The sequence below is a fragment of the Emydura macquarii genome, unplaced genomic scaffold, assembly GCF_026122565.2.
Source record: "Emydura macquarii macquarii isolate MOO-44397 ecotype Brisbane River unplaced genomic scaffold, CSIRO-AGI_Emac_v2 contig_3530, whole genome shotgun sequence".
In the NCBI taxonomy this organism is placed as follows: Eukaryota; Metazoa; Chordata; order Testudines; family Chelidae; genus Emydura; species Emydura macquarii.
In genome coordinates this window covers 6158445-6174030 of record NW_027133667.1, presented here as the reverse complement: position 1 = coordinate 6174030, position 15586 = coordinate 6158445, and the positions used below count along the sequence as shown (strand labels likewise).

General features: G+C 40.0%; 1 protein-coding gene across 1 annotated transcript in view; it reads right to left on the bottom strand.

Annotated features, from left to right (window-relative positions):
* The window catches only part of SLC13A4 (solute carrier family 13 member 4), a 35620-nt gene extending 21192 nt beyond the window's left edge, over nt 1–14428 (bottom strand). The window contains exons 1-4 of the mRNA XM_067536031.1: nt 14330–14428; nt 7067–7195; nt 905–1041; nt 155–336 (exon numbers count right to left, since the gene is read on the bottom strand). Coding sequence (XP_067392132.1) covers nt 155–336; nt 905–1041; nt 7067–7195; nt 14330–14428 — 547 coding nt within the window. The remainder of the gene's footprint in view (nt 1–154; nt 337–904; nt 1042–7066; nt 7196–14329) is intronic.
* Nucleotides 14429–15586: the final 1158 nt, after the last annotated feature.

Sequence of the window (15586 nt, the reverse complement as noted above, 5' to 3'; positions counted from 1 at the left end):
AAAACAAATGAAAATAGATCATATGGGCCAAATCCTCAGCCCAGGGAAATCAGATAGCTCCACCGACTTCCATGGATCTAAGCAGATTTACAGGAGCTGGATTCGACCTTAAATAGCTAAAAGTGAAAGGAGAATTACTGATATCATCCTATACCTATTGGCTCCCTCTCTTCTGAAATGGTGTTGCCTGCAGTACCGATGGCCTCATGCTCCTCCTCAGCAACCACTAACTCCTGTAGCACCGCCTCCACAATTGGCATCACCATGGCTGTGGTGGATGTATTGGAAAGCCACATGGATAAAATGGTTGTGCAGCACATAAAGCAGAGAAGTAACCTAGAACACAGAAGAGAAGAGCCCGCTTGGCGCACTTTTGCAGCTTTGCATGTGACTCCCTTTTCTAACATTTTACTTAATTAACTGTTATTTATGTATTTATTACCAATTTTTCTCTTTAGTTACAAATATACTATATTGCATCAAGTTGAAATTCACCCCAGTGCAGGGGACTAGCACAATACAATGCATCATCTAAGTCCTACCTACACCCTGATTACGAGTTCAGAATAAAATCTGAAAAGAGGAAATTCTGCAATTCATCATGAGTATGTTGTACGTATCAAACAAAAGGAAAGGAGGGAACAAATAGAGAGGACAAGAACCACAGAAGAGCGAGAGCACAATGAACAGAGAGTACAGAGTGAAGGCAGACAAGGCAAAAACATAGAAGAGTCAAAGGGAGGGACAGGGAAATTAATAAACTTTCAGCCCATGAAAAGATCATTCAAGACTGAGTTAGGGCACCTGACTGGAAAAGAACAAAGCACACTTGCTTTTGAAACGCATACAGGGCTAGATTTAATTAATATTTGCTGTAATGCTCTAAAGCAGAGGATTCACTCACATGCCTGGCTTTGCTCCAGCCATCATGACCATACGCAAGGCAATCCGCTTGTGTAGGTTCCACTTTTCAACAGATGCTGCCACACAAATCACCCCCATGAGGAGCAGAGTTGTGTTCTTGACATATTCTGCAGCCACCTGCAGGAAAGACAAAAGGGGAGATAAGCAATCACAGAGTGAAAGTTTCTTGCAGAGAACATGCTGGGAAGGAGGAGGAACTAGAGAACCTCTGAGTCAAATTACCATATCTTAATTCCCTGTCTTCTGGTGTTTACGAATAAAAATATGTCTCATGCCACCTGTCACAAGGTTTTTCAATTTTGAGAGATGTTGAGACAAGTCATGTGGTTTTTTTCTTACTTCTGTTAATAGGGTATTCTTTGTAATATGTTAAATGTTCAGATTAGGCCCAAACTGAAACACCTCCTACTGATTACCCATCATGGATATCAAGGTGGCAGCTTCTGAAGTGCTCATGCAACCTAGGGATTTCACTGCCTACTCACTTAATTCTTCAGTCTTTATATCTTCTTTAATCATAAGGAAAGCCGGGGCAAAATGCAACCATGGAAAGCCCCATAGACATGTTGCCTCTACCCAATCAGGCAGAGATTGAAATGTCAGTGTGCAATGGTCACTATCATGCATGCGTGCACATGTGTGTGTGTGTGTGTGTGTGTGTGTGTGTGAGAGAGAGAGAGAGAGAGAGAGAGAGAGAGAGAGAGCACAAAAATCAGCAACTATTTGACTTAAAAAAAATTACACAGAAAATGCCATTGCTCTGTGAAGTGTTTCTTGGAAATTTTGAGACAAATTTCCAAACACCAAAGTGTGAAACAGAAGAGGATTTACTCCTGATTTAACAGCAAATCACAATGCAAATTTAACTATGGAGTCACTACCAGCCTGTATAATAAAATTCAACACACTGCTTGCACACAGACTGTCTCTGTGGCCTTGGGTAAGATATTTAGAGTCAAACTGTGGCCTTGTTTCTTCCTGAAGAGAAAAGGTGTGCAATGAACAGCTGTAGTACTTTGCAGAGGACAGATGCAGACAGTGCTTCAGGGAATGCTAGTCTTTACTTTTGAAAGGAGCAGTATGTGCTCCCCAAGCACCTATTTCCAGATACTAACAGGTACACCTGTGAGATAAAGCCCTGCTGACATTCCAGTGTGACTGATCATGACCATTTGGGCCATGGAGCACTGCCAGGCACACTAGATAGGAGCTCAAGGGAGTATTAATCCTATATTGTGCTTGGTTGCTGTGGGAAAACCTCTTTTCTCAGCATACTTGTGCAAGGGACAGGGCACCTTTCTGTCTCAGATTCACCATCTGACAAACTGGGTTAATAACGAACTATATTATATAGGGAATAACTGGTTTATAGCAACCTGAGAAGTCGTCATTGTGTGGAGAGCTTTTTGAAGATGAAAAGTGCTACGTAAGTGCTTATTAATTTTACTGAAAGCTACTGGAGGATTTCAGGGGAGAGTACAAGGAACAGCACAGTCATCTTGTTTACCTTTTGTTCTCTTTCCCCATTAGGCTCATTTTGCCTCTAATACTTAGTTGATCGGTGGCTGCAGGTGATTCTGAAAAGCTTTGGAGTATTAATTTAGCTGGTGTTACAGAATAACCTGCACACCAACAACTCTTCAGAACAAGTGTGCTGCCAGCCATTTCCTTAGAAACAGCCTCCAAGGAATTCTCATGGAAGCAGATATAGCATCCACCTTAAGACTGACACTGGAGTTTGTGCTAATTAACAAGCTGGTGTAGTCCAGTAGATAGCCTGCACAATGTAGTTCTGATAGTTCTATCCCCATTCCCAAAGTATCTGAAAGCCTCAATGCTTTGAAATATACTTATCCTTGCCCCACTCCTGTGTGGTAGGGATGGCCTATTATCTTCATTTTACAAAGTCACATGGGCAGCCTGTGGCAGAGCAGGGAACTGAACCTAGGTCTCCAGAGCTCCACCCTAGGACCCTAACTACTGGACCATCCTTCCTCTCCATAATTTAAAAAAAAAATGAGGGTAAGGATGCCTAGGTGCTATTTCTGGCTCAGCCACAGATTTGCTTTGTTAATTCCCTAAAGTCTTGATTTTCAAAATTAGTTACCTGAAGTTAGGCATCTAAATTCATATGTCAGCATGTAAATAAATAGTCTGGTTTTCAGATGTGCTGTGCAGCTGCAGCTTCCGCTGCTAGTTCAGGAAAGCTAAAGAGCTCTTCCATACTGGACCAAAAGGTGCATTTTTAAAATGGGATAGCTAATGCAGACAGAACAAGTTGTAGTTTTAATACGTTAGCTAGTTGAGGTGAAGGATTCACAGGAAATGATTACAATGACCAGCTAACAGTTAATACAACTTGCCCGGTCTACGCTGGGATTTTAAAATGCTTTAGCGATCATGTGTCAGCTACCACACTTTAAAATCACTTCTTTTTTTCCTTGTGGGGACAATCCCAAAAGAGGTGACATTTAAAAGAGTAGGCAAACATTTAACCAAATGCCCGACTATGGCTTTAACTGAATGTAGGTACCTACATTTGAAAACAGTGGGTTAAATCTTGGCCCCACTGAAATCAATAGGTGGTTGGCCATTGATTTCAATGGGATTAAGATTTCTCTCATTGTACACCTCATCTGTAAGAGCATGATAATGATACTTGCTGTCTTTTGCAAAGCTTTGCTCATGAAAAGTGCCATCTTAAGTGCTAAACACGTATTTATTTATATTTATTTAACAAATCCCCGTGAGGATGAAAAAAGACTTGGCCATCATGGTTAAGTGTTTGCCAAAAACTTTTAAATATCACCTCTTTGGCTTTCTTTCATTAGTTTCTGACTCATTAACTTTCTTTTTTTCCCTTAGCACCTTGTTCAGTATTTTTTTTTTTTTTAATAAAAAAGTTCTTAGGCTGAATGAAAGGAATCCATCAAGCTAGCAAGACAAAGTCTCCAATTGTTTCCCTTTATCCCTTTCACGGTATTTTGGAGAAACAAATGAATGAACACACACTCATGCATGTGGTCTTGTGAGCGATGTTTGGACTAAACTCCGCAGCAAGAGCCTGTGTTCTATGTCGCTCCAGTGCTGCAGACTGGAAATTTTGCAATAGCATTGGCTAATGTTTTGGCTTTTTTTTTTTTTTTTTAAATTTAGGTTTTCATTTTATTTTTGAAAAATGAATAAAGCAGTCTGTAGACTATTCCTGTGGTTGATTAATTTGATATTAAATTAAATTTGTATTAGGCTGCCCATACATTTTCTATCTTCAGCATGCTGCAGAATTTTGTACTGAAAATGTGGAGCTATTTAGAAGTTGGGGGGAAGTGAAGGGTCTTGCAGTTGCATAGGGCACAGCTGGGACTTTAGCACTTGGGAAGATGCAAAAGGCAGGCTGGGTTTGAGTAAGAAGTGCAAAACATTATATTGCAATCTAATTATGTAAATTTCCATGTCAACATGGTTAACCATTTCACCACTGATTGCAAAGTTATTACTCCCCTGAGATCACCAGGGTAATTCACACTTTTCAGAGCAGTTTCAGATTGTCTGCACACTTCACTGTACTAGTTTATATTCAGGCCTTGTAGTACATTTAGGCTACATCTATGCTATGAGTGATGGGGTATTATGCCCTTGCTTCTGTACGCATAGTCTTGCGAGCTCTCATCAAGCTAGGGCGAGTGTAAATAGCAGCACAGCCGTGGTAGCATGACTAGCGGCAGTGGAGGCATGACTGAGCCATGCCAATTACCCACCAGTTTCAGGTGGGTTTGTTCTTGGCAGGCCTCAGCTGTGCCGTGACTGAGGCTACCCCGCTACCATGGCTCCCCTATTCTTTATACTCGCCCAAGTACGTGCACAGGAAAAAGGGAATCACACCCCTAGCTCATCATGCAGACATTGCCTTAGTCAGTCAACACTTTTCTTCTGTAGTCACTGCAAAGTGCAATCTCTGGTTTTGTCCATGGGCTTGTCTACGTAAACAATTATTTTGCAGTAAGCTGGGGGTGTAAATCCACCCCGTACGACGCTACTGCAGTCTAACTGTCCGTCTGCAACCTACTGACAGGCACTCACAGTTTGTTAGAGTGCTTTGAGCTAGTCCATTTTCAAAAAGGACTAGATCAAGTCCCCCTAACAAACTGTTAGCGCGTGTCAGTACGGTGCACACGGACAGTCAGACTGCAGCAGGGTAGTGTGGGGCAGATATGCACCCCTGCTTGCAGCAAAATAATTGTTTACATAGACAAGCCCTGTGCTTCCTGCTCTAATAAGCTGACCATGACCTTCATACCGAGAACAAAAGCAAATGAAAAGCCTTATAAAAAATGTCGATAGCATGAATGGAGGTCCCCAGTCTCATAATACAAGAACAAGGTGACTACTGAAAATTAAAGGAAGCAAATTCAAAACTGATCCAAGGGGCTATTTTTTTCCCTTGCAACACACACTTCGCTTGGTGAACTCATTGGCACAAGATATCACTGAGGTGGAGTTTAGCTGGATTTGTCAATCGGATTAGACATTTATATATAGATAACAAGAATAGTCAGCTATAATAGTAAATATTAATATTATTGTCAGTTTTGGAAGTGATGCATATCCTTCTGCTTCAGGGCATCAGACAGCCTCTAAGTACTGGGGTTTAGGAGGAAACTTCCTTGGGAAAGAGTTATTCCATAGTTATCTACTGCAAAGTTTCTTAAACCTTCCCCTGAAGCAGTTGATAATGAGAATTGTTGGTGATAGAACATTGAACTAGATGGACCAATCATCTGATTCAGTGTGGCCATTCCTGTGTTTCTCTGTGTGACAGAATACACCCCTGTATTCACGCCCTATATGCTGTTGTAATCATTTTTGTACAAAATATGCATGTAAGGTATCATTTGAAAACTAATAACTTGCTGGTCAATAATATTATGGTGACCTATATGTAGTAACACTATATGTAAAGTTATGAAGATAAGCTGAAATAATGACTGTACTGTGTTTACCAGACACGTCTGGGGATTGGGTAACCTATTTCTCAAAGACAAAGGACATTTTGATGCCTCTACTCAGTTGTCATCAAAGCTGATGGGACCTATCAAGTGACCATTCTTTGGCAAGGAAGGGGGAGACAAATAGATCTTCATCATAGCAAACAACATCATAAAACTTCCTCTCCACCAGACTCCATGTTTCCTTGCTCTCACTGGAAAGAACTTTATCTAGGGGTCACTCTCAGGAAAATGCATTTCAAAGGGTGAACAAACTATAAAAATGAGGGGCAAAAGCAACCCAAGTTCTCTCTCCTATTCATCTCTCTTTGCCACCTAAGAAGACAAAAGAAACAGCCTATGGACTTTGGGAGCAGATCCTGGTCTAAGAGTTTGGTCAGCAATGTACTGAAAACATGTGGTAAGAACATTACCTTGAACCAAATCTAGTTTCTTAAGTTTAGAAAACATTTTATCTTTATTTTTCTTGTAACCATTTCTGACTTTAATGCCCCATCGCTTGTTCTCACTTAAAATCCATCTCTTTGTAAGTAAATAAACTTGTTTTGTTCTTAAATTAAAACTAATCCAGTGTTGTGAATTCTTTGGGTAACTTCATTTAAGGTGGCAAACAGTTGTGTATTGATCTCCTTAAAGAGGCAACAGACTTAGTATATTTGGACTGTCCAGAAGAGGGCTGGACATTGCAGAACACACATTTTGGCGGGAAATTCGGGACTGGAAATATATTGGGGTCACTCTGCAAATAGTAACCAAGTCTGGTGGAAGCCAGTGTGTGGCTGGTGTCACTTGACAGGCTGCTGGAGTCAGAGCTGCTGGATCAGGCTGTACACAGACACTCCGGGTGTGACCTGCATGCTGGCAGGCTGATTGTTAGTGACCCAAGTTGGAAGTTACAACAACGAAGCATTGTGAGGCACCCAAGGTTGCACGGCAGGGGTGACGCAGCCCCTCACTGGTCTGGATTGCAACCTGGAATGTCATACTATGTTCCTTCTATAAGCTGATGATTGGCCTCCTTTTTACATGTTTAGGGCACTTAGCCACCCTCTTAGCCCTGTTGCTCTCCTAAGATTTGTTTGTTACAAACGATTAACAGAGTAAGAAGAAGTGATAAAAAGTACATTTTGGGCTACCTCACTGGACTTCATGACTCCAAAGAGTGGATAGAGGAAAGCAGGAACTAGGGCTGCAGCTCCAAGCGGTACCGCTTCTGAGACCCAATACACAGCTGTCACTATCAGCACGTAGGCACATGAGGCTTCCTGTGGGGAGAAATCACTGAGGTTAGACATCACTGCAATCCCCTCTCCTGCATCAGCACTGGAAATGTGTCCACAGAGTGGGCCTAGCCACAGGTGATTATATTACAGCATGGTCTATGGGAACAACATTATGGGGACTTCCCAAAGGGCCAGTTAGCTGGGACTAAATTGTGGCCTACCACTAGAGGCAGAGTACTTATGGATTGGAGAAGTTCCAAAAGAGAGCAGGATGCTAGTAAAGAGTTTAAGGACTATAGTGGCGACAAAGAATTAGGAAAACAACTGAGGTAAAAAGAAGAGCATAAAGAGTGACTATTAAAGAGATTACATAGTTTCTTAAATTATTTCATTTTTAAATATAAAATTTTGAAGCCAAATCAAGAATTTATTTTTACTGAATGGTCACTTCAAATTGCTACCAATCAAACCACAATCCTCTGAGTCTCAAGACAGTTTTCTCATTTCCCAAATGCAAGCTCCATAATCCATAAGTATTAAAATGAGAGTCTTTGATCTCATCCACTGTAACCCAGTCTCGTTTAGATGCTCCAATTGCTTTTTCTTGCCAGTCGTGACATTGCAACTGTGATAAATTCTTGTACAAGAATTTAAGAAATGGTCTCTGTTTCCTAATTCAGTCAGATCTCAGACTATGGAATAGTGAAACCTTATGATGAGAGTTTAGCATATGAACCAGTGTAATATTAAGGTTAAGAACCAAACAAAATACATATGTGTATCATGCAATTGTAATAGTTCCTGTGTGATCCAGAATTTCAAATGAAATTATAAAGCTGTAGCAGAGCAATCTGGATCTATATTTGTTTAATGGCAGCTTGGGTACTATTAGTTTATATTATTCAATTAAATTGTTGTTTTTACTAGATATATTTCAGTTACTTTAATGGTCTTTGTTATTTACATGGAGAATGTTTAATGCCGTGTTTCAGAAATAAGGGTTAAAGCCTGGTCAACGATAGTTAATTGAAGCCGAGGCAGCTGAATAAGAGCTGGCTGAAGTTTTTAAGCAAATAGAAGCAATGACAGACACTAATCATTTTCTTTGGGTTGAGTTCTGGATGGTATTATATTCTGACCTAAAGAAAGAAACAGTTGAGTGTGGATTATAACTAGAGCCCAGAGAATACTGTCAACAGATAGTCACAAACATTGATTTGAATAAAAACTGCTAATTTGTTTAAAAGGTATTCAAATCCTCTTTGATTTGCTTTCTGTTACCTTTTCCACTACTGAATTATTGTATACAAAAATGAGTGCAGAAAAAGAAAATGTTACAAATACCCGTCAATTGGTACAAGAATTTGTGCTGGAAGAGTTTACGTGGCTTCTTGAAAACTCTGTCGTTTTCAGAGTCATCTAGTCCAGGAGCAGAAACAATACGATGTGAGTTAGGTGACAAATCACACAGCTCAAATAGGAAATTATCTGTGGAGAACACTCAAAGCAATAGTCGGTGATTATTTTGTAAGAAATCCATAGGGTAAAATATTTTTATATAGACCATCCAATGAATAATTTTCAATAAGGAACACTAGCAAGATTCTTATCTGGTGTAAATGATCCTAGCTCCTTTAACTTCCATAGAACTGTCAGTTTATACCAGCTAAAGATCTGACCTCCAATTTGTAAAAATTGACATCTGCTTAAAGATAATTTATTAACAGAAAAAGGGTCTATATTTATTTTAGCTGTTAGCAGGAAATAGTCCCTGAAATATAAGCATAGCTCACCAAAACTAAGGTGAGCTCTGCTGAATGTCATAGACAGTAAAAAAAGATACATCTGCTTGAAAAATAAACTGGAAGACTGCAGTAAATTATCTGGGTTGCCTGGAAAAGGTACTTACATGGTGTTACATCAGCTAGCTGTGTCGCTACAAATGTACACTTATCAAATTGTTGCCAATTCTCTCTACCCCCAAAATCTTGGACAGCAATAAATCCTGTTAGATTAAGGGATGCGGTGATTTTTCCTTTTCCTTGGTGTCTACATACATCATGAATTTCTGTTTTAATTTTTGAGTGTGAGTTTGTGGCTCATGAAAGCAATAGTTTAGGTAGAGGTAGTCATAATGCAGGTTCACAAACACAGTTTTGAGCATCCCCCCTTTATCACACACTCACTGATCTCAAAATCTGACACACACAGTCACGTGTTAGAATTTCAAAAAAATACAGACTGATTTCAGACTCTCTCTGCCTCCCCACACTTGGAGCTCAAACTTTTGGCACAAGGCCACAAAGAGAGTTATAGATGGTGAAATCCTTAACTGTAAATTTAGGTTTACGCTGGGTCATTTGTTACTTTTGTTTGTTTGTTAAAATTCTGAAGGGTAGGAGAACAGCAGGAAACCTAGGATTAAATATCGAAAAAAGAGTGAAGCTGCAGAAGTGGGCATGGGGCTATCTGAGAGTGCGGGAAGGGCAATGTACAGTTTATGACACTCATAAGATATATTTTTTTAAAATAAAGTAGTGAATAGGCTAGAGATTGGACTAGCCTGAAATTTTCTTTTTTAGACTGCATCAAAATTGGACAAAATTCCATTGGATTTCTTTAAGTATGAACCCTGGGATATGGCTCACTGCAATTTTTAGCTATGTAGATAGACAGAAGATATCCTTTGCTCACATGCCAATCATCTTGCTTGTCTCTCTTTTCTAAACTAAAACATGAATGATGAGGTCCAAATCTACAAATCACATGGAAACACACATTTGAATTATTTGATGTATATGTGTATGAATTTGAAGTGATCACACAATAAAAATAAATTCTTGATTGGCTTCAAAATGTTATATTTAAGAAGCTGTGGAACCTCTTAATCCTACAGAAAATGAAGCGTGAACTGACAGAACACAGGTTGTGTGGTACACAAAATTAATCCACTTTCTGTAATCTATGGAGACTAGCTAAATTTAGTTTAATCCAGCATCACATGGGTAATCAATTTAATGACATTAACCTAGACGTCAATGGTTTGTCAGCCACATCACCAAATACTTTTAGGCTTTATAGTCAATCTTCAAGAGAGATCCAGGAGTAGGATCCCATTCACAGTCTGTGCATGGCTGGGCTCCATCCCTGCAGCATGCCCCTTCCTGGTACAACATGGCACTGCAGCCATGGGGTTGCTACCTGTCCAGGTTTTCCCAGGATGTTCCTTTTCTTGAGGTAGCTGTCCAGGAAAGCTGTATGGTGCTCAGTACACACTGGCAGCTGTCCAGTTACATGGGCTCATGCTCAACCCTGATATCTCATTTTTTGATGTACCTCAGATGTGGCAACTCTAATGTCACTCTCAACTCCCTCTTGCTTCTCCCAACTAACTTGTTCACATCTTTAGAGACCCAAGGAGCCATTTAGCATAGTTCTGGAATGTTTATTTGTTAGTTTCTGCTGCAGAACAAAAGCACTGTGTTTGTGTAGGTCCTACATGACAAACAGTGACCATTTAAAAAAACATCTTTGTGGGAAATGTTTTATTTTGTTTTCAGTAAACATGTAAGATCTTAAGGACATTTTTATGGAAAAATAAATTTAAATCTGATAATATGTTGCTCCTAAACTTAATACCCTTTAAAAAATATGGGGTATAATTTTTTAACACATAAATGAAGACGAGCTCTGTGTGGCGTGAAAGTGTGTTTCTCTCACCAACAGAAGTTGGTCCACTAAAAGATATTGCCTCATCCACCTTGTCTCCCTAATATCCTGGAACCAAGATGGCTACAACAACACTGCATACTGTCTATCCCTTTTTTTTTTTTGCGAGGTAAATAAAGTACAATAGTAAAAATGGGGTCGCACACAGTTTACATGGGCTGGAGGAAAGTTGAATCTGGAACAAGAGAGAGATAGGATGGGCACTGATGCTTTTTGCTTCCTAAGAACCTCAATTTCCAAACAAAAACAAAATGAAGCCCATTTTAAAAAAGAAAAGAAAACTGGGTAGTAAGTACTTGGGGAGAAAAGTGTCCACAATAACTTCTGTATGATAATCTCTGCTAAAAACTTAATCAGCTTCTGTAGCAGCTTGGGCTATTTATTCTGCAAGTGCTTTAAGCTAGCTTGTTTCCAAGAGAAACCATGTTAATCTCTTTTATTTAACTTTATTTATTTATTTATTTATTTATTCACTGGTAACCAGAGTGACTAAGTGCTGAAGTGGGGTTGTGTTTATACAGTATTAACTGTTTCCACCCCCTTCCTTCCTCTCACACGGCCCAAAGGGGCTGCTAAGTCCATAGCCACAGTGGGGCTGGGACAGGTAGCAGGGAAGCAGAATGCACTGGGGTGGGATGTCTATAGAGAGGCTTTGGTGAAATGACTCTGCTTTCACCAACTGCATCTCCAGTATCCTCTTTGGCAGAAGAAGGCGGGTGAGGTCTGTAGGCAGCCATGTTAAAATCCCTGGCTAAAGCTAATGAGTAAATTTATCATTATAGAATCTACCATGTTAGGATCTCAAAGCATTTTACAACATGAATGAAGTAGCCTCCCACCCACTCTATGAGATAGGAAGGCATTTCCTCGTTATGTACATGAGGAAAAGAAGACAAGATTTTCAAAAGTGACAGGTAAATCAGGGGGCCAGAATTTTTACCCATCTTAAGAGAGCTTGAAAAGGCCTGATTGTCAAAGGATGGGTGCTCAGCCCTTGCTGAAGGCCAAGTCCTACCCAAACTCAAGAGACTCTTAAAAATCTTGAACCTACCCAAGGTCATACAGTGATTCAGTGGCAGAAATGAAAACCAGATCTCAACCACCATTCCTGTGCTTTTCCCATTACCCTATACATTTCCTCCCTTTAATTCATATCAAGTAAGACTAATGTGAACCAGAGTACCCAATTTTTGGCTTTTAGAACACGTTCTTTGAATCCTGCTCTGTCCCCCGGCACACTGTATTGAGTTGTCTGTTTACTGCACCCAGCACCGCCTGCTCCTCTTGGAGAGGAAGGGCCATGTGGGTGTGTATGGATTCAGTGTGGCAGTGGGGCTGGCAGCATGAGGTGGGTGGGTGTAATTCAGTCTGCTAAGATGAGATGTGAATTTGTGATGAAAGAGGGAGGGTAACAAAAGGAAAGCAGGTAGAAATGCTCCGCATCCTCTGTTAATAGTTGCTCTGGGAATAGAAACCAGGTAGAAGGGATCAGGATTAGAAAGCAGTCACTGCACACCCACCGTTTCCTTCTGTGCATGTCACCAATTGAGGGGAGGTTAGTGGCACTCCTGCGGTGGATGCCATAACTTACTTTTCATGAAGTAATTTGATTTACTATAACATGAAGTTTAACTTAGAAGAAGTAACTCTGATTTACCTTAACATGATTATTATAGTCTGGAAAGGGGAGGAGAGAGATGATAAGCATCCTCTGATTTATTTTGTAATCTACACCTACCTGTCATGTGATAAAAATAACAGCATCCATAAACAGTGTTCACACAGGACCTACACAAAAACAACATTTTGTGATCTTGTGCTCCCATTAGTAACTCTGCAACAATACACTTAACTACCAAATGTTATTTCCAGTGTTGGGCTGATACTGTCAGCGGAACTGGTAGCTGGTGGAAACAAACCCAGTGTTAATTTCAATCACCACGAGGAAGACAGGAAAATAATATACTTGATTAATGGAACAAGACAAAATCAGTAAAGGACTAATTTAACCTTCAAGTTTTAAGGAGGAATTACTATCAGTGGATAGCAACAAATGAAAACTCCATTAAAGTACTTGAATAGCATCCTGTCAACGAAGTTTATTAGTATTCTGTCAGGAAGTCTGGAGCAATAAAAGTTATTGCAAAATCCAATGCCGAGCTCTCTAGTGTTGAAACAGTCCCATTCTGTGATTCCTCATCTTCTTTCCCATCCAACACTATGGCTATATTCCAAAAAGGGCTGGATAATTTTATGACCATTAACAATATTTACATTTATGCCTATGGTAAGAAATGCTCCTGCTTCAGGGAGGATGAGTTGGTGGTTAGTAGGAGCCAGGAAAAAATTTTGCTCCCCGTGTAAAGTACTGCACCATTGGCCAGATGTATAATTTATTTATAGCAGTGGTTCTCAACCTATTTACCATTGTGGGCTGCATATGCAGCTCTCTATGTGTTATGTGGGCCGCATCGACACAATATATATATACTGCCTGTATGGCCCTGAGGATGTCACATGGGTGACAGCTATATGCTGATTGGGCTGCACGCAGCCCATGGGCTGTGGGTTGAGAGCCACTAATTTATAGGCATTTCTATGGAGCTCATCACTGTAGATTTTTAATACCTCACAAACATTAACAAATTAAGTCTCAACATCCCTATGAGGTAGAGAAGCATTATTAGTCTCCATTTTACAAATGGGGGAAACAGGCACAAGGAGGTTAAATGACTTGGCCAAGAACAGGAAGTCCATGGCAGTGTCAGGAATAAAAAACAGATTCCTCAACCTCCAACAACAGTTCCTCCATTTTGTGCTGTTGTGCCTTTCTCTGAGCTTTCAGCTAATAGCTACTGCCAGAAGTGCAATACTGGACTAGCAAAACCAAGGTCTGATATGTAATAGCAAATGCTGCGTATGTTCCTGCATTTCTATCACTGAATCCTAGCTCAATTCTTTTCAACATTTTTACAGTTGTCCTATAAAAACCCAGTCTAATTTGAAAGTGCCCAGACAACCTGTTGTCATTACAAGCATCATGACATCTGATACAATTTTTTAAAGAATTCTTCTTAAAGACAATTCTGTGCATCTGCCATAGATAGTCTGCATTTCTGTCATGCTTTAAAAATAAACATACATATTTGGTACATTGCCTGAAAACAGGAGCTTTTTCAGCTTCAGTGCTGATTCCTCACCTCTGCTTGTGACATCACTTTTGGTTGCTATGGAAACTACTACTCTTGTTTCTAAATACATTATATTTCTAACTGCTACAAGGGGGTGTCACCTCATTGGTCTATAGGAACAATTGCCCTCTAAGTCCCTGTCCCCCCATTTTCCTGCAGCACACCTGTCCAGGATGGTTACTCTGAAACCCCCCATCACTCTCTTTGCCCATCTGCTCCATAAGCATTAATAAAAAGGAAACAATAATGTACTTACACTACTGGGGTATAGGAGTGGCAGAGGAAGCAGCAGAAGTGGAATGAGAACAACCAGTAGCAGGTTTCTGGCCCTGAGGAGCTCCTTCACCAATGCCATAATGCTTCACTTACTGGTTTCTCTCCTCCTTGGATTTGTCCTTGTTTTCCTCAGATGCTCCTACTTCAGATCCAGCTCCTTCTTCAGCTTTGCCCTGATGTCTTGGAAAGGGTTCTGACTGCACTGTGTCAACTCCTTTCCCCACCTTCCCGCCCCTGAAATTTCTTTGTTAATAGATATATTCTTTTTCTGTTATATATATATATATATATTAAAAAAAACCCTATCAAATTTGCTAACCTTTTTTAAAATCAGGTTTAAGTAGGGCTTAGTAGCATATCCTTATGATTGTCACACCATAACCTGCATAGATTTGCAAGCTGGAGCATAGTGGTCTTTCTGGTAGTGGTGTTTTTATTCAGAATCAGGGAAGTTGATGCATTTGTTTTCTCATCCCTGGTTTATAAAGCCTCTGTTCCTTCCATCATCTGGTTTTCAGTGATGTAAGTCTTGCTCTCGGTAAACCAAGTCTGATATCTATATAGCCACCCACAGTATGCTCTAAAATCTCTCTTCTCTGTTCATTAATACTATAGCCTAAATTTTCCAACACTGGATTTCTTTTCTTCCTTGTTAATAGCAACAGTTTAAATTTAAAAGGGCTGAGGGAAACATGTAGTATTCTTTTTAAAAGTCTTCCTGCACTTCCAGCTTTTAATTATGTGCTCTGTTCAAATTTCTTCCTTATAAATTTTCTTTTTGAAGTTGAGTTTACCTTTCCCCTACTTTTTCTTCAGCCTGGAATTCACAGGGCAGCAGTTCTTGCAAAGATTATCCTCAGTCTCAAGATAAAAACTCATTAAAAAGGCTCGTCCAACTATAATTCGCCGGTGAGGAGAATGGCACATGGTAGAGGTGTCGCCCACTATCCAAAAACCAATCAGGATGTTTGCGAAAACAAACATCAACGCCCTCTCACAAAGAAAGGCCTTTTCTTTCTTAGTTTCTGAACAGCGTGACTATTTCAAGGCCCAGGAGCTGCTGATAAATAAACAAACATTGTTTTCTATATAACATACTTTCCCTTTCATGATCACTGTTGCTTCATTTATTGAGGCTATTAATTCATAAGGGATGTGCTGCAATCTGTGCCTATGTATACACAAATATCAGCCAGGGTCCATGGAAATCAGACCCACCTTCAGAACCCAAAGCAAC